Source organism: Pristis pectinata, chromosome 3 (genome assembly GCF_009764475.1).
Source record: "Pristis pectinata isolate sPriPec2 chromosome 3, sPriPec2.1.pri, whole genome shotgun sequence".
In the NCBI taxonomy this organism is placed as follows: Eukaryota; Metazoa; Chordata; class Chondrichthyes; order Rhinopristiformes; family Pristidae; genus Pristis; species Pristis pectinata.
Window position 1 is genome coordinate 101,648,857 of NC_067407.1, and position 22,829 is coordinate 101,671,685.

Consider the following 22,829-nt stretch of genomic DNA (forward strand, 5'->3'; position numbering starts at 1 on the left):
TCCTTCCTTGTGATGTATATAAATGACCTGGATGAAAATGTAGGTCGATGGGTTCGTAAGTTTGCAGATGATTTGAAGATTGGGGGCGTTGTGGGTGGTGTAGAAGACTGCCAGAGGATACTGTAGGATTGTATATCAATTGTAGATATGGGTGGAGAAATGGGAGATGGAGTTTAACTCGGCCAAATGTGAAGTGTTGCACCTTGGGAGATCAAATGTAAAGAGTGCACTGTTAATGGCAAGACCCTTAACAGTGTTGATGAGCAGAAGGATCTTGAGATCCAAGTTCATAGTTCCCTGAAAGTGGCTTCATTTATCAGTCAAGGCATCGAATTCAAGAGTCAGGAAGTTGTGATGCAGCTTTATAAAACTTTAGTTAGGCTGCATCTGGGGTGGAGGCAAATACAATTGGGGAGTTCAAGAGTGTCTTCGATAGGCACATGAATGTGCAGGAAATGGAAAGATATGGACATTGTGTAGGCACAAGGGATTAGTTTAGTTGGGCATTTGATTAGTTCAGCACAACATTGTGAGCTGAAGGGCCTGTTCCTTTGCTGTACTGTTCTATGCTAGATAGTAGCTGGATCAACTGCCTAACTACTGATGCTAAACAACAATATCTATAATTTTTGCATCAGCCATATGAAAGGAGGTGATGAATAGCCCAGATGCCTTCATTGAACATCTTTGTGTATCTTCAGTTAGAAAATTATTGTAATTGAAAGAAGAAATTGTTTTCCAAAACTTAGTGGTTAATTTGACAATCAGAATTGTCAATGTTTCACCACAGGTCTGGACATATCTAGATCCTCTCAGCTTGTAAGCCTTCACTGTTTATACCATTACAGTTTATATTTAACTCCTAGCAAGTCTGAGTCTGTAATAAGCTGGTTTATTTACACAAGCACATTGTTAATGATGAGATGGTAATTGAAAGTTAGTGTTCTGCAGGTAACAATAGTTTTGAACTACATTATAATTCATAAGAACAATACAACTACCATTTAGCATTCTAAGTCGCAAACAATTTAATTTACTCGTGCAGCTGATAAATTAAGTAAAAGATAGGCCAATTCAAATTGCAGCTAAAGTGTTTCAATACCATCAGCAAATTACCACTGGTAAGAGTCACAATACATAGTGCTTCAACTTTAATGCAGTTCAATGAAATATTGTAGTTGGATCTCTCAATTAAAATGATGGATTTTGTATCCTCTGCTGTCCACATTTTATTTTTTGATAACTTCCTGTTTAAGTTTTTCTGCCAAATGTTTCCTTTTCTGAATTTTCTGCTTTTCTTCTTCAGATAACTATGTAAAGAAAAAAGATACATTGTACTGGTCATTATTTCTGCATTATCTCCAAATCTACTACTTAAAGACCATCAACGATGCTAATACCTGCTTTTTCTCTAACAAGGAAAATAATCTCTTTACATTATGATTTTGTTTGAAGGCCTTCAGTCATTAGTGCCCACAATCACCTCTTGTGCAGTCAAAGATGCTCCACCAACAGCCAACTAAAACTGTGGTGTCAGAAGAGGCATGTAACAGAATTAACCTCTCTCACCCCCACTTGCTCCACCAGCTGCTGAATGTTAAGAACATTCTTCATGCTAAAATGACTAAGGTATCAAGTGCAGCCAAATCAAAGATTAAGTTGTATGCAATAGCATCTAACCCAAGTGCCTGGACCCAGTGTAATGCAAAAGAAAATTACAAATGTTGTGGGCCGAAGGCCCTGAATTGTGCTAAAATTGTTCTATGTTCTAGGTATTAGTGTGCCTATACATCATGAAATGTATTCTTTGTGAGTCTTCCCAGGCTGTTCTACTCTAATATCAATGAATGTTCTATTTTCAATCACTCATTGAACTGGCCACAATAGAAAAGGAAATATGGTCCAAGACATTCTAACAGTCATACAATTAAAGCAAAACCAGGATAAAGGTCTTCAGTGTGGGGAAACAAAAAAATGTAGGTTGAATAAATCTATTGTGACTAATGACTCATACAGTGTCATAGAGTAATACTTTTTGGAAACAAGCCCTTATTTTACTATTTGCTACACAGGTAGAATTATTAATATCTCCATGCTGTCAGAATGGAAAAACTATACAGAAAGGGAATGGGGGAAAAAATGAATTAGATTCATGGTAAGTGTAGTAAAAGTAAATGAGTAGAAATTACAAAAATCACTTAATTTATGCTTTTCAATGTTATATTCACTAACTAGATTATCAACGATCCATAGGGCATAGAATACAGAAACCAGCTACTTGCCCCAACCAGTTCCTTAATTCTCCACTCAAGCCATTATCTGCCTTTCCCTCTCGATGAGGGAAACTCTGTTCCCTTCCTCATATGAACATAGAACACTACAGCACTAGACAGACCATATCACCCATGATGTTCTGCTAATCTTGAGGCCAATTTGTACTAAATGTCCTTCTGTTTGTCATCCATATCCCTCCATACCTTTCATATTCATGTGTCTATCTAAAAGCCTCAAACTCAATCAAACTACCCAATTCCACTACTACTCTAGTAACCCATTGCAGCAACCTGGTAAACCTCTACTGCACTTTTTCCACAGTCTCCACATCCTTCCTATAATGGGGCAACCAGAACTGCACACAGTACTCCAAGTGTGGTCTGACTAAAGTTTTATATAGCTGCAGTATGACTACTCTTGTACTCAACACCCCTACCAAAGGCAAGCATTTCATATGCCCTCTTTACCACTTAATCCACTTGCGTAGCCACTTTCAATGAACTGAGGACCTAAACCCCAAGATCCTGATGTACCTCAATGCTATTGGGGGCCTACCATTAACTGTATACTTTCTTTCATTTGACCTCAAAGTTCAACACCTCACACTTGCCCAGATTTTAACTCTATCTGCCACTTCTCTGCTCACATCTGTAATTGACTCATATCCCACTGTATTCTATACACTGTCCACAACTCCACCAATCTCGGTTCACCAATTCACCAATCACAAACTTGCTTATCCATCCATCTACGTTTTCATCCAAATCATTGATACATAATCACAAACAACAGCCAGAAATAATAGCCTTCCACCCCTACTCTGTCTTCTATGGGCAAGCCAGTTCCAAATCAAAACTTGCAATTTATCTTGAATCCCAAGCATCCTTCTGAATCAACCTATATCAAATGCCTTACTAAAGTCCATGTAGATAACGTCCACTGCCTTGCTCTCATTATGCACCTTGGTCGAGTTTTTTTGAGGAGGTGACAAAGTTTAAGTCATGATCTGCCCAGCACAAAGCCATGCTGGCAGTCCTTAAGCAAGCCATGCCTTTTCTGAATGTACATAAATCCTATCCCTCAGTATCCTCTCCAATAGCTTTCCCTACCACTGACGTGAGGCTCACTGCCCTGTAATTACCTGGATTATCCCTATTTCCCTTCCTGAACAAAGGAACAACATTTGCTGCTCTCCGGTACCTCACCTGTTGTTAGTGAGGGCACAAAGATCCTCAAAAGCCCTAGGCAAGCACAGTAGTGTTGTTGTTAGCGTAATACTATTACAGCGCCAGCGACCCAGGTTCAATTCTGGCCACTGTCTGTAAGGAGTTTGTATGTTCTCCCTGTGACTGTGTGGGTTTCCTCCGGGTGCTGTGGTTTCCTCCCACATTCCAAAGACGTATGGGTTAGGAAGTTGTGGGCATGCTATGTTGGTGCCGGAAGCATAGCGACACTTGCGGGCTGCCCCCAGAACACTCTATGCAAAAGATGCATTTCACTGTGTGTTTTGATGTACATGTGACTAATAAAGATATCTCAACTCAATCTCCTTGCTTGCTCCTTTCAATATTTTGGGATATATGCCATCAGGCCCTGGATACTTATCCACCTTAATGCTTTTCAGAAGACCCAGCACCACCCCTCCTTAATCTCAAAATGTCCCAGCACATTAGCATGCCCCACTCTGTTTTCATTATCCTTCAACAACTTCTCAGTAAATACTGACACAAAGTACTCATTTAGTACCTCAGCCACTTGCTCTGACTCCAAGCACAAATTCCTTCCTTTATCCTTGAGTGAACCTACCCTCTCCTTAGTTATCTTTTTTTTCTTAATATAAGTGAAATGCCTTGGGGATTTTCCTTGATTCTGCTCACTAAGGACATTTCGTGGCCCCTTTTGGCCTTCCTAATCGCCTGCTTGAGCACTCTCCTGCTATCTTTATATTCCACAAGGGCCCAGTCTGATTTTAGCTTCCTAAACCTTACATATGCTTCCTTTTTCTTCCTGACTAAGTTTAGGACCTCTTGGGTCATCTAAGGTTCCCTTACCTTACTGTCCTTGTCCTTACCCCCCTCCAAAACATGCTGATCCTAAGCTCTGATCAGCTGATCTTTAAACAACTCCCACATGTCAGACATGGACTTGTCTGACAACAGCTGCTCCTAATCAACACCCCTTAGCTCCAGTCTTATCCTGTCGTAATTCGCTCTCCCCCAATTTAGTACCTTCCCACAAGATCCAATTTTATCCTTGCTCATAACCATCTTAAAACATTTGAGTTGTGGTCACTATTCCCAAAATGTTCACCCACTATCAGGCCTATCACCTGGCCTGGCTCATTCTCCAAAACTTGGTCCAGTATGTGCTCTCCTCTAGTTGGACTCTCCACATACTGTTTTAAGAACCCCTCTTGGATGCACTGAAGAAGTCCCGCCCCATCTAAGCTTCTTGTATTAAGGAAGTGCCAATCAATACTGGGGAAGTTAAACCTCCCACTATGCCATCCCTTTGTTTCTGCACCTTTCTATAATCTCCCTACATATCTGTTCCTCCTCTCGGTGGCTATTGGGGGGCCTATAGTATAATCCCATCAGTGTAATTGCACCTATCCTACTTCTGAGCTCCACCCAAATTGCCTCTGTGGATAAGCTATTCACTATGTTCTCTGAGTACTGCTGTGACATTCTCCCTTATTAGGACTGCAACCCCTCCACCTCTTTTACCCTGTCTCCATCGTCTAAAACAACAAAACCCAGGAACATTGAGCTGCCAGTCCTGTCCCTCACACAACCAGGTCTCTGTAATAGCAACAGCATCATAATTCCATGTACTGATCCAGGCTCTAAATTCATCCTCCTTACCCATAATACTGGCATTGAAATAAACACATTTCAGTCCATCAGTCCCACCATGTTTACGAGCCTGTCCCTTGCTGTTCTTCCTCTGTCTGTCTTGTCATACCATCTTTCTTGTCCTCAACCCTCCATCTACAAGTTTGCAGATGATACCACCAAAGTAGGCCGTATCTCAAATAATGATGAGTTGGAGTCCAGGAAGGAGATAGAGAGCTTTGTGTCATGACAACAACCTTTCCGTCAGTGTCAGCAAAACAAAGCTAGTCATTGACTTCAGGAAAGGGGGCGGTGTACATGCACCTGTCTACATTGATGGTGCTGAGGTCAAGAAGGTTGAGAGCTTCAAGTTCCTTGGAGTGAATATCACCAATAGCCTGTCCTGATTCAACCACGTAGACGCCACGGCCAAGAAAACTCACCAGCGCCTCTATTTCCTCAGGAGGCTAAAGAAATTTGGCATGTCCCCTTTGACACTCAGCAACTTTTATCGATGCACCATAGAAAGCATCCCACCTGGATGCATCATGGCTTGGTATGGCAACTGCTCTGCCTGGGACTGCAAGAAGCTGCAGAGAGTTGTGGACACAGCCCAGCACATCACAGACACCAGCATCCCCTCCAAGGAGTCTGTCTATACCTCTCGATGCCTTGGTGAAGCAGCCAGCATAATCAAAGACCCCACCCACCTGGGTCATTCTCTCTTCTCCCCCTTGCCCATTAGGCAGAAGATACAGGAGCCTGAGGGCACATACCACCAGGCTCAAGGACAGCTTCTATCCCACTGTTACAAGACTATTGAACGGTTCCCTTATATAATGAGATGGACTCTTGACTTCACAATCTACCTTGTTATGACCTTGCACCTTATTGTCCACCTGCACTGCACTTCCCCTGTAGCTGTGACACTTTGTATTCCTTTATTGTTTTTACCCTGTACTACCTCAATGCACTGTGTAATGAATTGATCTGTATGATCGGTATGCAAGACAAGTTTTTCATGTACCTCGGTACAAGTGACTATAATAAACCAATACCCCACAACCTGTTGCCCTGCTGCTGTGGTTTCCATCCCCCTGCCACTCTAGTTTAAACCCTCCCAAGTGGCACCAGCAAACCGCCCGGCGAGGATATTGGTTCCCCTCCAGTTCAGATGCAAACCGTCTTCTTTGTGCAGGTCCCACCTGCCCTGGAAGAGAGCCCAATAATCCATAAATCTGAAGCCCTCCCTCCTGCACCAGCTCCTTAGCCACATATTGAACTGCACTATGTATCTATTCCTCACCTCGCTAGCATGTGGCATGAGTAGTAATCCTGAGATTACAACCTTGGAAGTCCTGCTTTTTAAACTTTCTACCAAGCTCCTGAAAATCACTTTGCAGGACCTCATCCCTGCTCGTGCCTATGTCATTCGTACTAATATGGACCACAGCCTCTGGCTGCTCACCCTCCCCTCTCAGAATGTCCTGTACCCACTGCGAGACATCCTTGGCCCTGGTATCAGGGAGCCAATACACCATCCTAGAATCTCTATTGCGGCCACAGAAACCCCTGTCTGTGCCCCTTACTACTGAGTCCCCCATCACTATTGCTCTGCCTGACTTCACCCTTCCCTCCTTTGCCACAGGGCTGGGCACAGTGCCACTGAGCTGGGTATTGCTGCTGGCCTCTGAAAGGTCATCCTCCACAAAGGTTAGTGAGGGGAATGGCCACAGGGGAACCCTGCTCTGTCTGCCTACTCCCCTGGTAGTCACCCATCTAACTTTCCAAACTCTTGAAATATATTATTCCCTTCAAACATTGTGGTTTCATAAACCTATACTGGGTAAAAGGTGATTCTTCTAACTTCCTCATTCAATTTCTTGAGGAGTTTCCACTCCAAGTGAGGTAGTTTCTCCCAATCACAGTCCTAAATGAGATTTATCGCTCACTCCAACCCCCTGTTTAGACTATTCCTGGAAAGGGGCAGAATATTTCCTGGGCTGGTGGGGTCTAATGAACCTGTACTTCCTCTCTGGCAAGCATAGCCTCTCTTATTCAAGGATGTGTTCAATATAATTGTAACAATACATTCTTGCTTGTATTGAAAATCTCTTATCATGTAAACTAAAATGCTTGCTGCACCTTGAATGTTTTCCCCGTTTGCTGCACAGGGAATGGTGTACAAGGACACTTAGATCCCTTCGTGCAACAATATTTCTCAATCTATCTCGTCCTTCTGTTTTTTCTTGTCTAGTGGATAACTTTGCATTTATGCACATTACACTGCCTTTACCCCCTCACTCAACCTGTCTAAATTGCATTGAGGCCTCTTCACAACCCCTACTGTCTTCAGCAGACTTAGTAATATTACATTTCATTCCCTCATTCAAATCACTGATGTATTCGGTAAACAACTGGGGGGGGTTGGGGCTGGTGGGTGCAAGTACTCATCCCTCCAGTACTCCACTAGCCACCACCTGCCACTCTGAGAAAATCATTCATTTCTGTTAATATCTTTCAAATCAGTTTTCATTCTATGCATGTATATCACCACCAATCCCATTTGCTTTGATTTTGCACACTAATTGTGGAATTTTACCAATGGCCTTCTGAATGCAAAACACCAGGAAAACATGAAAGTACAAGGTCCAGCTGTTAAAATAGGGCAAGGTTTGTTTTCCCTCCGTTGACCGGGGGGGGGGGGGGGGAGGCGGGGAGGAAAGAGAGTAAAAGAGAAAGAGGAAAAAAAAGAAAAGCAGGGATCTGTGAAGAAAAGCAACCAGAAAACTCAGTGACAAGCACTATCTGTTGGTAATAAGGGCTTTATCGTGGTAAGCAGAAGACAAGGCATGGGGGACGTGTCCAACAAGATGACTGAGTAAATAGTCCGTTCTTTGCCCTGACACTGATTTTGGGCTTAGCTTAACTTCTGCAGACACTAGCTTGCACTTCCTTCCAGCTGCCAGGCTTCCTGAACTCTGAGAAATCCACAGACATTAAATGCAATTCTGAATCACAGTGCTCCAACTGAATAACTCCAGTCTTTTCACAGAGGGTTGCCTTGCTAAACCCAAACCCACAACAGTAAAACAAGGATGGAATTTGGGTTAAATATGAAAAAGTGAAACTAATTTCTCGAATCTCTCCTGCCCATTGTTCGGTTGTTAAAATTTGCATCCCTTGATTTCTGTCAAACTTTTCTACCACCTAAATACCCCCTGAACACAAGTAGTTTTTACCATATATGTAAGTCTATTAATTTGAACTGCACAAATTCCCACTTTTCCATCACACCCATTCTCATTGACGTGGCAACATAACCCCTAAAATACTAAATTTTAAATAATTATCCTAAGACTTCCATTCTCCTCACAGTTTCACCCCATCCAGTCTTGCATCTCCTCAGCTGGTGTCTCCCACAACACTTCAGTTTCTGCTCAATGCCACATTCACTTTTCCCCATGCCTGGAAAATTCTCAACCACCATTCATAGTGAAAAGGGGTAGTTTGGAGCCTAAAGCAATGCAAATCAAATTAGGGAAAAACAAAAATCAGAATAGGAAGAGTTTGACTAAAAATTAAATGCAGTTTCATTGTTCATTTTGTTAAAGAAATGAAACAGTCTGGTGTTCATGTCAAGCTGCAAGTTTCAGGAATAGGCTCAGATGTTCCTTCCAACAAGGAACTTTTAGGGCTAGTTATTAAAGCTTGGGCTACATGTAGTCCGTAATTCATTAACAATTACTATAGTTCCTTGCCAATTATAAAAGATACAAATTTGGGAATGTAGACACACATATGTACATACTGTGTGTGTCTACATTCCCAAATTTGTTGCCCAATCTGATGACAAATTGCACTTCTGCCATAAATATCTACATCTAGTTGACAATTCTCTGTTATCAGTACCTCTTTAGTTTCTAGTATGGGTGGTGCATTCAGCGTTTCTGGATTTTTTGGTAGATGTTTCTCTCTCTGTTCTTTCTTCATTGCCACTAATTTATCTCGCTGTTCTTTAAGATATGCTGCTCGTTCATGAAGTTGCCTCCTCTCATTCTCAGAAAGTTCCTGCCATGAAGAACAATCAGCAATTTTAATGATTCTGGGACCCAATTTTTTTGTCAGCATCATTGTATAATTTTCATCACATGTTACAGGCAAAATTAAACGTTGCCTATTCCTGCCTAACCTCACTGATTGAGTGAATAACGACGTTCTGCAAGAATCAAGTCATTAGCACCATATATCAGTAAGTGGAATGGTTTCCTTCCCTGAAGGACATCAGTAAACTGATTGTGTTTATAGTGTCAGCCGCAAATGACCAGATTCTTAATAACTGCTCAAAAATTGACATGCTGGAATTTGAATTCAAAACAAGCAGTCAGTTATACCTTAAATGACCCCAATTATAATCCATTCTCTACTTTCCAATCTACTGTGTATAAATTTATAGCTAGAGGTTACGTTATGCAATGACAAAGTCATTCAAAGTAAATATTCTAATAAATGGAAATTAATGAGAATATGTTTGAAATTAAAATGCTTGCAGCTGGGATACACTGAACATTGTTTATTTCAGTCCTACTCAGAATTTCTCCCCCATTATTTCCTTTCATCAACGACTTTGTGCTGGTTCCTACTCGAAAAAGATCTCAAAACAAAATTAATCATCTTTATTGCCTGTTTCCACCTTGCTCTCACCCCTATCTGTCCATCTCTGACATCTTTTTTATTACCCTCTGTTTCCTTTTCAGGGAATTGTTTAGCAACCAGTATCCACAACAAACTTGGAACCTCTCAGGGCTATGTTGACCATACTTCCTCCTAACATGCTGAAAACAAGAACTCCATTCCATTCTACCATGCTTCATTCAGAAAGTCACGAGGCATGGGATCCAGGGAAACATGGCTGTGTGGATTCAGAAATGGCTTGCCCATAGAAGACATAGGGTGGTGGTAGGTGGAGTATATCCTGCATGGAGGTCAGTGACCAGTGGTGTTCCACAGAGATCTGTTCTGGGACCCCTGCTCTCTGTGATTTTTATAAATGACTTGGATGAGGATGTGGAAGGGTGGGTTAGTAAGTTTGCTGATGACACAAAGGTTGATGGAGCTGTGGATAGTGTAGAAGGTTGCTGTAGATTACAACAGGACATTGATAGGATGCAGAGTTGGGCTGAGAAGTGGCAGATGGAGTTCAACCTGGAAAAGTGTGAAGTGATACACTTCGAGAGATCGAATTTGAAGGAAGAATACAAGGTTATTGGCAGGACTCTTAGCAGTGTGGAGGAACAGAGGGATCTTGGGGTCCACGTCCATAAATCCCTCAAGCTTGCTGCATAGGTCGATAGGGTTGTTAAGAAGGCGTATGGTATGTTGGCCTTCATTAGTAGGGGTATTGAGTTCAAGAGCTGCGAGGTAATGTTGCACTCTACAGAACTCTGGTTAGACCACACTTGGAGTATTGCGTTCAGTTCTGGTTGCCTCATTATAAGAAGGATGTGAAAGCTATAGAAAGGGTGCAGAAGAGATTTACCAGGATCCTGCCTAGATTGGAGAGCATGTCTTATGAGGATTGGTTGAGTGAGCTAGGGCTTTTCTCTTTGGAGAGGAGGATGAGAGGTGACTTGATAGAGATCTATAAGGTGATAAGAGGCATAGATTAAGTGGATAGTCAGAAACTTTTTCCCAGGGCCAAAATGGCCAACACAAGGGGGCATAATTTTAAGGTGACTGGAGGTAAGGTTTTTTTTACACAGAGAGTGGTGGGTGCGTGGAACACACTGCCAGCAGAGGTTGTGAGGGCCAGATACATGAGGGACATTTAAGAGACTCTTAGATAGCCACATGAATGATAGTAAAATGGAGGGTTATGCGCTTAGCCCTTCTCCCACCCACCCACAGCATGTACAGGGTTCATCTTGTCCTCTGCACTAGCCGCCGTGTTCAATAGGTCAACCTCCACAATTGCCAACACTTCCAATGTGATGTCAATACCACAGATATACCTTAGGGGATACCACCACCTCTTCTGGTCTCTACTCTTAGCGCCTTTTCTCTTCTTTGCCCCTCCCTTTCTCAGCAACAAAACCCATTTAAATTTCCAGCTTCCTTAATCTGATGAAATGACAATAATCTGAAATGAGGAGTAACAGGGAAAGATCAATTTCAGTTTTGTGCAACAGGAGCATGTCATGTCTACGTTTGATAAGTGGGAGTCATTTAACAGTTAAGTCCCCTTAAGGGTTGAAGGCAAGGACAGAATGTCTGAGGGAACCTGAAATACAAGAGATATCAAGGGTTGCATAAAATGGGGAAAAAAAGCATATAGCAGGTATAGAGAAATGAGGAGAGGGCCCATCAGGAGCGCAGGGCGGTGGTTGGGGGGGAGGGGAATTAGAAGGGCAAAAATGAGGCATAAAGAATCACTGGCAAACAAGGTTAAGGAAAACTCTAAAGCATTTCATAACTATATTAAGAACAAAGGGTAACAAGGGAAATAGTGGGGACCCAATAGGGACCAAAGACCAATGAATACTTCTCATCTGTATTCACTAAAGAGAAAGTTGTAGTTGGAGAATTCAGGGAGGAGGATGATGATATTCTAAACAAGCTGCCATTAATAAAAAAGGAGGTATTGGAAGCCTTGGTGGATTTAAAGTCGATAAATCCTCTGGAACTGATAAGATATATCCCAGGTTACTATAAGAGGCAAAGGAGGAGATTACTGGGACCCTGATAGGTTTTTAAACCTTTGCTGGCCATAGATGACTGGAGAATACCAAATGTAGTACACTTATTAAAGATAGGCAGCAAGAATAAGCAAGATAATTAAGGCCTGCGAGTCCAATACCATGGTAGAGAAGTAATTGGAAATAGTTCTGATAGAGAGGATTAAATTGACAAATAGTGATTAATCTAAAATAATCAACGTGGCTTTGTTTGGGGGGAGGACAGTGGCAAAGATCCTATCTGAGCAATTTGAATTTTTTCAAGAAGGAAACAAAATATATTGATGAGAGCAGTGTGGTTGGTGGTGTCTTCCTGGATTTCATAAGGGGTGTGATAAAATCACATGTGGGAGAGAGGTTTGAATGGTTAAAGTCTATGGGATTCAACAAATTGAATCCAAAACTGGTCTGGTAATTAGGGGGCAGAGGGTGATGGGTTGGTGTTGTGATTGGTAGCTTGTGACCAGTGGTGTGCCATAGGGTTTTCTGCTAGGACCCTTAAATGTTTGTCATGTGCATTAACAATCTGGATGTGAATGGAGGAGGTATTATGGTAAGTTTTCAGATGACAAGAAAATTAGTGATATAGTTGATAGTGAGGAGAAATACCAATGAATTAGTAAGATAAGCAGAACAATGGCAGATGGAATTTAATCTTGATAAATGCATGTGGGAGCACTAGTGAGGGTAGGACATACACAATCAATGTTCTAGGGAGTATCAAGGAGCAGTGGGACCCAAGTGGACAAACCTAAGGATCTGTGAAGGTGGCAGCTCAGGTAGATGAGATGGGGAAAATATATGGGATACTTGCCTTCATTAGCCAAGGCATAGAAAATAAGAGCAGAGAGGTTATGGTACAACTTTATAAAACATTAGTTAGGCCACAACTGGAACACCATGTACAGTTCTAGTTGCCACACTGTAGGAAAGATGGTGACACAGGAAAGAGTGCAGGGGAGATGCACCAGAATTTTGCCTAGGATGAAGCATTTCAGTTATAAGAAGAGACTAGATAGGTTGGATTTGTTTTCTTCAGAGCAGAGCAGGCGAAGGGGGACCTGACTAGAGGTTTTCAAAATAATGAGGGGCATGGATAGGGAAATAATGGGAAACTTTTCACCACAGTAGAGGACAAAAGTTAAGGGACGGGACATTTAGAAGGAATCAGAGGAAATTTGTGTCCCCCGTTCTCCTCCTGTGTGCACGCGTGCATGCACACACACACACACACACACACACACACACACACACACACACACACACACACACACACACACACACACACACACACACACAGGTTGAAATCTGGCGCACTCTGCCTAATGGGGTGGTGGAGACAGAGACTGTCACAACATTTCAGCACCACCTAAACGAGTACTTGAATCACCAAGGCACAGAAGCCAAAGGAGCAAGTGCTGGTAAACATGATTAGTGAGGATGAGTACTTGTGGTCAGCAAGGACATGGTGGGCAGAAGGGCCTGCTTCTGTGCTGCATGACCATCATTCCCCAAAATATTTTTCACCTGCCAATCCAAAACTTACATTTATCTGGGAAGAGGAAAATATAATTATTGATTTATTTCTCCTGTGGTTTCACTTTTAAATTTTTAGCCAAGCTCTCAGTTACTTACTAAAACAGAACCCAAAATACCGGCTTCCTTTTTCGCCTGTTGTAGCCATATCTCCGCTGCATCACTTTGATTCGTCTTTTTTTCTATTGATTCTGAAGGCAAAGGCAATTCTCCCTTCACTGGGGCTCGTACTGGCCCTAACACTTCTCTGGATATTCTGTTGTTTTGTCCTGGTTTGTAAGCAAAAAAAAATGGCATGAGTGAGAAAAGGAAAACTTAAAATAAACATAGGAATTTATTATTGGTAACTTGCATTAAACGTGTTTGCATTGTGATTTCACATTGTATTCCGAATTCTGTTCCATTAACTTAAAAGAGACCAAATTTCAATATTCATCTGCAATTTCCACAGTGGAAGTAACCAAGAATAAAATGTGGTTCTATGAATTCTCATGTCATTATGAAAACATAATACCTGAATATACTCAAAATATTATTTCAAGTTTAGAGCTATAATTTCTGGTGTCAATGTGTATGTCACAATATAAAACATACCAAACAGAAGCAGTAGTAGCCCATTCTGCATCTTGTGCCTACTCCATTATTCAATAAAACAACGGGTGATCTTTTACTTCAGTGCCCTTTCCTGCACTAATCCTATTCCCTTGGAATCCCCGAGGCACCCCATTAGGCAGCGTCTCCTCATTCAAATCACGATTTCCTTTTCATAACGCCCTGACCTGCCCTCATCTCTTTGCCAGTTCCTCGTAGCCCTCAATTCCCTGATTTTTCTTCAAATACCCTGAATAACCTAGGCTCCACAAACCTCCGGTGTAGGAAATTCCAGAGATTCACCACCCTCCAGAGAAGTTCCTACACAGCTCAGTGACAAGAATAGGGGATGGTCATTTAAAACTATGTCCCCTCATTTGAGATAATCGCACTAATGAAAACATTTCTACATCTATCTTGTTGTGCCTGCTAAGGATCATATGTTTCAATAAGATTGCCCTCATTCTTCTAAACAAAGAATATAGATATGATTTATTTAGCTACACATGACAGGATATAGATCAAATTTCTTTGTCAGGCTTAACTGCCCTACAGTCCTGTCTTCTCTCCTGCTCCTTTCTTAAATTGCAGAGGTTGCAATTGCTACTTTGTAATCTGGTAGAACCATTCTAGAATCTATGGAAGTTTTGAAGATAACAACCAATGTGCTCACTATCTAAAAAGCTACCCATTTTAAAACACAAGGATGCAGGTTATCATGTCCTATGGATTTATCACCTTTCAGTCCCGTAATTTCTTGAATGCTTTGTTATTTTCACTAATGATAATTTCTTTGAGCCTTGTTTATACTCCAGGCCTGCAGTCCAACACTTGTCACTTGTTCTGGGCCACTTTTTTGTTCAACAATTTATTTCGTTTTTCTGCCATTTTCTTTATCCCCAATACAATTTCTCCTCTTTCAATCTATAGTGAACCCACAAAAACTTTTGCTAAGTCTATTATCACTGAACATGTAGAGCAATTCTTAGAATCTGCTTTTATGTTTCTCACTGACCTACTCTTGTATTCTTCTTTCCTTTTCCACATCAATACCTTGGTCCACATTTGCTAGATTCTGAAAATTTTCCAATCCTCCAGTTTAATGTTTTTTTTCTGGCAACATTTTAAGTCATTTCATTTGATGACAGCCATGACCCTACAGCCTTGGCTACAGCCTTTTTCTTATTGGGTACTTTTTACTTTAAATAAGGTATATATTATCAAGAGATAATATTGATTGATGAGGGTAGTGCAGTAGATGTGGTCAACATGGATTTTAGTAAGGCATTTGACAAGGTTCTTCAGAAGGTCAGAGGGCAAGGGATCCAGGGAAGCTTGGCCATATGGATTTAGAATTGGCTTGCCTGTCGAAAGCAGAGGGTTGTGGTGGAGGGAGTGCATTCAGATTGGAGGGCTGCAACTAGCGGTGTCCAACAAGGATCAGTTCTGGGACCTCTGCTTTTCATGATTTTTATTAATGACTTGGATGAAGGGGTAGAAGGATGGGTTGGCAAGTTTGCAGACAACACAAAGGTTGGTGGTGTTGTGGAGAGTGTAGAGGATTGTCGAAGATTTAAGAGGGACATTGATAGGATGCAGAGCTGGGCTGCAAAGTGGCAGATGGAGTTCAATCTGGAGAAGTGTGAGGTGATACACTTTAGAAGGACAAACTCCAAGGCAGAGTACAAAGTTAATGGCAGGATTCTGGGTAGTGTGGAGGAGCAGAGGGATCTAGGGGTCCATATCCACAGATCCCTGAAAGTTGCCTCACAGGTGGATAGGGTAGTTAAGAAAGCTTATGGGATGTTAGCTTTCATAAGTCGAGGGATCGAGTTTAAAAGCTGCGAGGTAATGATGCAGCTCTGTAAAAGTCTGGTTCGACCACACTTAGAATACTGTATCCAGTTCTGGTCGCCACATTATAGGAAGGATGTGGAAGAGCTGGAAAGGGTGCAGAGGATATTTACTGGGATGCTGCCCAGTTTAGAGAGTATGCATTATGAGGAGAGACTAAGGGAGCTAGGGCTTTACTCTTTGGAGAGAAGGAGGATGAGAGGAGACATGATAGAGGTGTACAAAATATTAAGAGGAATAGATAGAGTGGACAGCCAGCACCTCTTTCCCAGGGCACCAATGCTCAATACAAAAGGGCATGGCTTTAAAGTAATGGGTGGGAAGTTCAAGGGAGATATCAGAAGAAGGTTTTTTTACCCAGAGTGTGGTTGGAGCATGGAATGCGGTGGTGGAGGCAGGTACATTGGTCAAATTCAAGAGATTACTAGATAAGCATATGGAGGAATGTAAAATAGAGGGATATGTGGGAGGAAGGGGTTAGATAGTCTGATGCCAGGTTTAAAGGTCGGCACAACATTGTGGGCTGAAGGGCCTGTATTGTGCTGTACTGTTCTATATATTACATGCGAGCTAAGTGTTGAGCCTTTGAAAGCTGGCCGTTGCTGGTTAATTGACATACACCTTGTAATTTAGTTTCCCAATCTACTGAGGTCAACTTATGTCTCCGTGGACTGTTTTATTCAGACTTAAGACAGAATTAATTATATACCGATCATTGTTTACCAAAGCCCCTTTAACTATCAGATCAATTAATCCTTAAATTTAAATTAAAGATCACTTATTTAGATTCCAATAATCAAATGTTTTTAATTTAAGAAACAATTTTATGTTTTGTAGTTTAATTTATTTCCATTTCTTCCAACACAATATTAATCAATCACTATTCAGAAACTGCAAGCAACAATGTTTTTAAAAGAAAAATAAATTTGGACAATTTATGCATCCTTCTCAAAATATATACAAGAATGCCATGAAGTAATAACTAGGGAAATTAGCATGGAGGAACAAGAGACTACAAGTGCTGGAATCTGGATCAAAAGATCAACTGCCAGAAGAATTCGGCAGGCCAAGAAGTATTTGTGGAAACAAAGGGATAGTCGATATTTTGGGTCAAGATCGTGCATCAGGATAGAGTATAGAGGGGGGATAGCCTACACTTAAAGTGATAGGTGGAACCAGATGAGGAGGAGGGTGATAGGCAAGGAAAACTTTGCCATGGGAGAAGAAACCCAGGTAGATAGGTATGAGGGTGATGGGCAGATGGAACTAGGTGGGGGAAGGTGATGTTTAGTTTATAGAAGTAGGAAGGGATATAAAATGTGAACAAAGAGAGAGAGAGTCTGTATGGTCTGGTGGAAGATATACCTGAAATTGGAAAATTTGTATGTCCATACCATTGGGCTGTAGACTACCCAAGAAGAATATGAGATGCTATTCTTCTAGTTTGTGTGTGGCCTCACCTTGGCACTGGAGAAGGCTGAGGACAGACAGGTCAGTGTGTGAATGGGAAGGGGAGATGAAATGACATTCACCAGGAGCATGGGATGACTGTTGCAGACAGAAGGGAGGTGTTCTGTAAAACAGTCTAGCCTTAGTCTCGCCAATGTAGAGGAGGCTGCTTTGCGAGCAATGAATGCAATAGCCCAGGTTGGAGGAGCTGCACGTAAATCCCTGCCTCACCTGGAAGGGCTGTTTAGGTCCCTGGATGGTGGTGAGGGAGGTGGTGTAGGGACAAGTGTAACACTGCCTACAGTAGCAAGGGCAAGTGCCAGGGGACAGGAGAGGTGGGTGATAAGGGATAAGTGGGCCAGAGAATCACAGAGAGGGCAGCAGAAGAGGGGAAAATGTGGCTGGTAGTGGGATCCCATTGGAACTGGCGGAAATCTCTGCTGCATGCAGAGATTGGTGAAATGAAAAGTGAGGACAAGGTGAGGAAATTAGCAAGTGTTTATAATTCTATTATCCTCAGCAAAAGCAATGCAGTCTCACTTTGAATATTTCATCAAGTTTTAGTCTTCCCCACATGGCAAGTAAAATTGAAGTTATGGAAGGGCACAGAAGGCGGCCACTATAATAATTCCCTGTTTATCACATCTTTGTTATCAGGATTGGCTTTTAAAAGAAAAAGCTGGACTCTGCACTTTAGGGAAGCATACTCCAAAGGGTGAACCAATGAGATTTAAAAAGTAAAAGGGAAAATATTGTGTTCTAGTTGACAGTTCCATTAAGTCGGATAGAGGACCACAGGATTACAATTTTAAATAGATTACATTGGGTCCAAATGTTACATATCAGGACATGGTTCTTTACCCAGAGATGGTAGACCTTTGAACAGGATGCTGCTTGCTCTTGGAGTAAATGGCTGGACACCGAGTTATTTCAATTAAGAGTGGGATTTGCTTCTGCATTGTGCTCTGCATTTCCCAGGCACTTAAAAGAATACAGACCCAATGTAATCTCCCAGACTAATTTGATGGCTTTTGATGGGATGATAATACATCTGTTCCCAATGCACTTTTCAAAAAAATGTAATCGGATAAACATCAAGGAACCACTCAAAAGATGAAAAGGATAGGAGATAAAAATGAATTATCCTCATGACTTAAAAAAAATCAATTTTACAAATTGGTAAATTAGTTTATTATTGTCACATGTACCAAGCTACAGTGTAAAACTTTGTTTTGCATGCCATCCATACAGATCATTTCATCACATCAGTTCATTGAGGTTGTACAAGGGAAAACAATAACAGAATGCTAAAAAAGGTCAAACAACTTTCTTAAGAATCAAGCTTATTCACAAGTATTTTATATTTTCTCACAACTGCTCTATATTCTATGATAATAGTTGGTCTGAATATTGTCAATTAATTCCACCAAACCATAAACATCATTAATAAATGCCTTTCACTTTACAGGTGCTGATCTTGCATTTACCTGATAAGCTGCATTGGTGATCATTACCCAAGTTGCTTGAGGATACAGCTTCTGGTATTTGCTCTAAGGTGTTTAAAAACTTTGTAGAATTCTGGGGAAAAAAAAATCAAATATTCAAGCTTAATGAATCAGGATGAAGTTGTTCATCTGTACTATCAGTTTTATAAACCGGAGCTTTACAATCAAATGATATAGTACTAAAGCATATATTGAGTGCAAAATAAAAGTTGTAACATAGCATAAAGCTTTTAGTTGCATTTAGAGGTAAAATTAGCTCCAACGAAACATTAATCCTTCCATGCTATTAATGCAATCTCAATTTCCAAGAAGTTACCAGACTAATCATTATAATTCATCCCAGCCCTTAGCCACTGCTGTTAGATTTCCTCAGTGTCTTAGGCCCAACCAACTTCAGCTGCTTCATCATAACCTTCCTTTGATCTTAAGGACAGAAGTAGAGATGTTCACTGATGATTGCAATTCCATTCACAGTTCCTCAGCAAATAAAGCAGTTTGCATGTTTATCCAGTAAGACCTAGACCACATTCAGATGTGGGCTGATAAACGACAAGGATCATTCCCACCATATACCACGTGGGTACTAGGTATTGTCCATGCAAGTTACGTACCCTTAACTCTTATACCCAGCTTCACAAGTAGTCTCAGGATACAGTGGTGGTACAGTAGTTAAATTAACAGACCAGTAATCCAGAGGCCTAGATTTGGACTCCAGGGATGCCAAGTCTCACCACAGCAGCTGTTGAATTTAAAGTCAATTAATAACCTGGAGTTCGAAACAACCTAGTCATTACTAATGATGATAATTAAAAACTCAACTGGTTTCAGTTGGTCTTATGCAGTCTGATCTACATGCAACCCTAAGCTCACCATTGTGGTTGATCATTAAATTCCCTCTGAAATCATCTGGTAATAAATTCAGGCAATAAATGATGGCTTTGCCAGCAACACCCAGGCCCAGAAAAATGAGAGGAAAAGAAAAAATAAACAGTGGCCCCACCATGATCCCCATCAACTAGACCAGGTCAGGAGTTGGGTATCATATACCGAATAATTCAAAGCCTTTCTGTCATCTAAAAAAAAATCAGAATATCCTCTACTTGCCTGGATGAAAGCAACTCCAACACTCGAGAAGATTAACTCTAGCTATTTACAAAGTAACCTGCTTGATTAGCCTTCTATTCACCACCAGCCTACCATGGTTGCAGTATGTACTGCAATTACTGGTCCAGGCTACATCAACATTTTTTGAACTTGCAACAACTACTCCAAAAGCATGTAGATAACATCATTTACATTAAAGAGGAGCCTGCAAATGATGGTGTAAAACACATCATAACTTGAATACATAATAAAACTCAGCTGAACCAGCCACATAAATACCATGGCTATAAGAGGACGTCAGAAGCTGGATATCTTGTAGCATATGGCTCACCTCCTGTCACCCCAAAGCCTTTCTATCATCAAGGCATGAGTCAGGAGCATGACGGAATACTCTCCATTTGCCCAGATGAGTTCAGCTCCAACAACTCTCAAGAAGCCCAACTCCATCCAGGATGAAGCAGGCCATTGAACTGACACCCCAGCAGCTGCCCACAACGTTCACACCATTCGCCACGATGAACAGTAAACACAGCATGTACCATCTACAATATGCACTGCAGTTATTTTCTGAGGCTACTGTGACCTTTACCCCAAGAAAGAAACACAAGAACACTACCACCTGCATGTTCCCTTCTCAGTCGCACACTTTCCCAATCCAGAAATACTTTGCTGATCCTTCATCATCACAGAGTCTAAATCTTGGAAAGTCCCCACTCTACTACATTGTGGGAACACCTTCTCCAGAATGACTGCAGCAGTTCAAGAAGGTGGCTCACCATCATTTTCTCAAAAGCAATTAGGGATGGTCAATGATGCACAGATTCAGACAAAATAAAAAATATCTAGCAAATGCCATCTTAAAGCAATTATGTGGTCTAAACACAGCTGATTTTGACTCCAACAAGATTTTGGCATACAATGTGAAAAGTACTTTAGGCAGTCTGCTCTAAGCACTGATAAGTTGGAGCCACTTGGGTCAGCAAGCACTGTTCAGGTAAACCATACTTTCCTACTGGTTAGAGACTGCAGGTGATGCTGTTTGGGATGCACTTCTGTGTAAAACAATGAAGCAAAAATTGATCTGGGAATCAAGAATAGCTTAATCAACATGAGCAAGGCAAAAAAGCAATGTTCAACCTGGAAATTATCTTGTAAAACTACAAAGAACACATAGAACCCCATGAGACATTAATCGTTTTAGCTGAGTGCTTGCTAGATTGAGCACTAATCTAAATATTTCCTAATGACACAAAAGACCATTTTGCATTTTAAGTCGTTGCCAGCTTTTAGAGTATTCCCATCATTTCCATACCCCTATAACCAATTCTCTCTACCATGCTCATCAACTTCCCCCCAACCCCCAAAGCTTCTGCCATCCAGCTGCACTAGGAGCAATTTACAGAAGCCAATTAACCTACCAGAATATCTTCGGAAGGTGAGAGGAAACTGGGGGACCCAGGTGGAAACCCACATTGTCACAGGGAGAATGTGCAAATGTCTCAAAGACAGCACTGGAATAAAATCCAGGTCATTGGAGCCCTGCACATTAGTGAGGCGACTGTATCTGAAACAGATCTCTGCAACGTTTACTACAGGGCATGGATGGTCGAGTCAGATTTTTGACCTGACCAGTTAAAATCCCATTGAGATCCTATGACAAAATGAATGCAACTATTCATGAGGTACCTGTCGTATTCTAGATGTTTCAGCCAGCTAGCATCATTCCAGTCAAAAGAATTAGCTTTCAAACCACAGAGCTCCCACTCCCTGATGTTTTTGATGGATAAGTTGGACAAAATTTGCCCCATTTCGTAAACTGCTGCCCAAACTACAAGACAAATATTTCACCTGAGGATCAGGTGGCTCTGATTGTCTGTTAAGAGCCCCTGTTGTTGTGATTAACAATAATTAAAAGCTCAAGGATAGAGGTTTAATTATATTTTTAAAATCAGTTCCTTATGTACACAATTAGTTCATGAAAAGCTAGAGGCGCAGGAAATGAAAAACAATGATTGATAGGTGAAAAGATAATTTGAAAAGGAAAGCAACGAGACAAAGAAAAAGAGCACAAGAGGAAGTAAGCAAAGATGGCAAACAAGGGGCAAAATGTTCATAATAGCAACGTGCAATGTCAAGGTGCAATGTTTCAGTCTACCTTAATTAGTTAAATGCTATGTAGAATACAAGAACCTTCCTGGTGGGAAGATTCCAAAGGAGTGGGAAGGGGTAACTTTTTGACAATATGCTAATACCATTAAATCAGATCCATACAGTATAATGTAAATAAAAATAATTGATACAACAGAAAAAATGAAGTGGCTAGATAATTTTATCATGCACATACAATTCTAGATTTGCACAAAGTCCCAAATCTATTCACTCTAATCAGATGGTTCAAAAAAAAAGTCTACTATGGCACAGAAGGAGCCTTTCAGTTCACTAGGTCCATGCCAGCTCCCAACAGAGAAATCCCATCAATTCCACTCTCCTCCTGAAGCATTCAACTTATTCTTTATCACATGCTAATCACCTCTTGCTCAATTCTTTTGGCCCACCTTCCCATAATTCTCAATACTGACCCTTCCAACAATTCTTGATACCATATTTTTCACCTACACATACACTTACATGTAGCTCTAGCAGCAACCCACCTTTGAGACTCTTCTCTGGCAGGCTATTGAAAATTGGTCAGCTCGGTGAACAATATCTGGGAAGCCTCAGAAGTCACCAATCACCTCAAGCTTGCACACTTGAATTTATGGACCATATTTTCAGGGAAAAAACCCACAGACAAACCGTATCACACTGTATCTCTCTTACAATAGCTCCTCTCTGATATCCCTATTATCCATCTAAAACTCCAGGACAGCAAAAAAAAATGCAGCCCAAGGACTGCTATCTTTCAAAAAAAAAACAAATTTATGGTAGACAGTGCATATAAATATATG

The 22,829-nt window shown here is 41.2% G+C and overlaps 1 protein-coding gene across 2 annotated transcripts in view; it reads right to left on the reverse strand.

The window, feature by feature from the left end:
* Positions 1–876: 876 nt before the first annotated feature.
* Positions 877–22,829, reverse strand: part of cfap36 (cilia and flagella associated protein 36) — a 53,585-nt gene continuing 31,632 nt past the window's right edge. The window contains exons 7-10 of one of the 2 annotated variants that reach the window (XM_052013040.1): positions 18,760–18,850; positions 13,478–13,647; positions 9,021–9,179; positions 877–1,310 (exon numbers count right to left, since the gene is read on the reverse strand). In XM_052013040.1, the coding sequence (XP_051869000.1) occupies positions 1,230–1,310; positions 9,021–9,179; positions 13,478–13,647; positions 18,760–18,850 (501 nt within the window). In that variant the 3' untranslated portion in view covers positions 877–1,229. The remainder of the gene's footprint in view (positions 1,311–9,020; positions 9,180–13,477; positions 13,648–18,759; positions 18,851–22,829) is intronic. The other variant, XM_052013041.1, reaches the window with a different exon arrangement.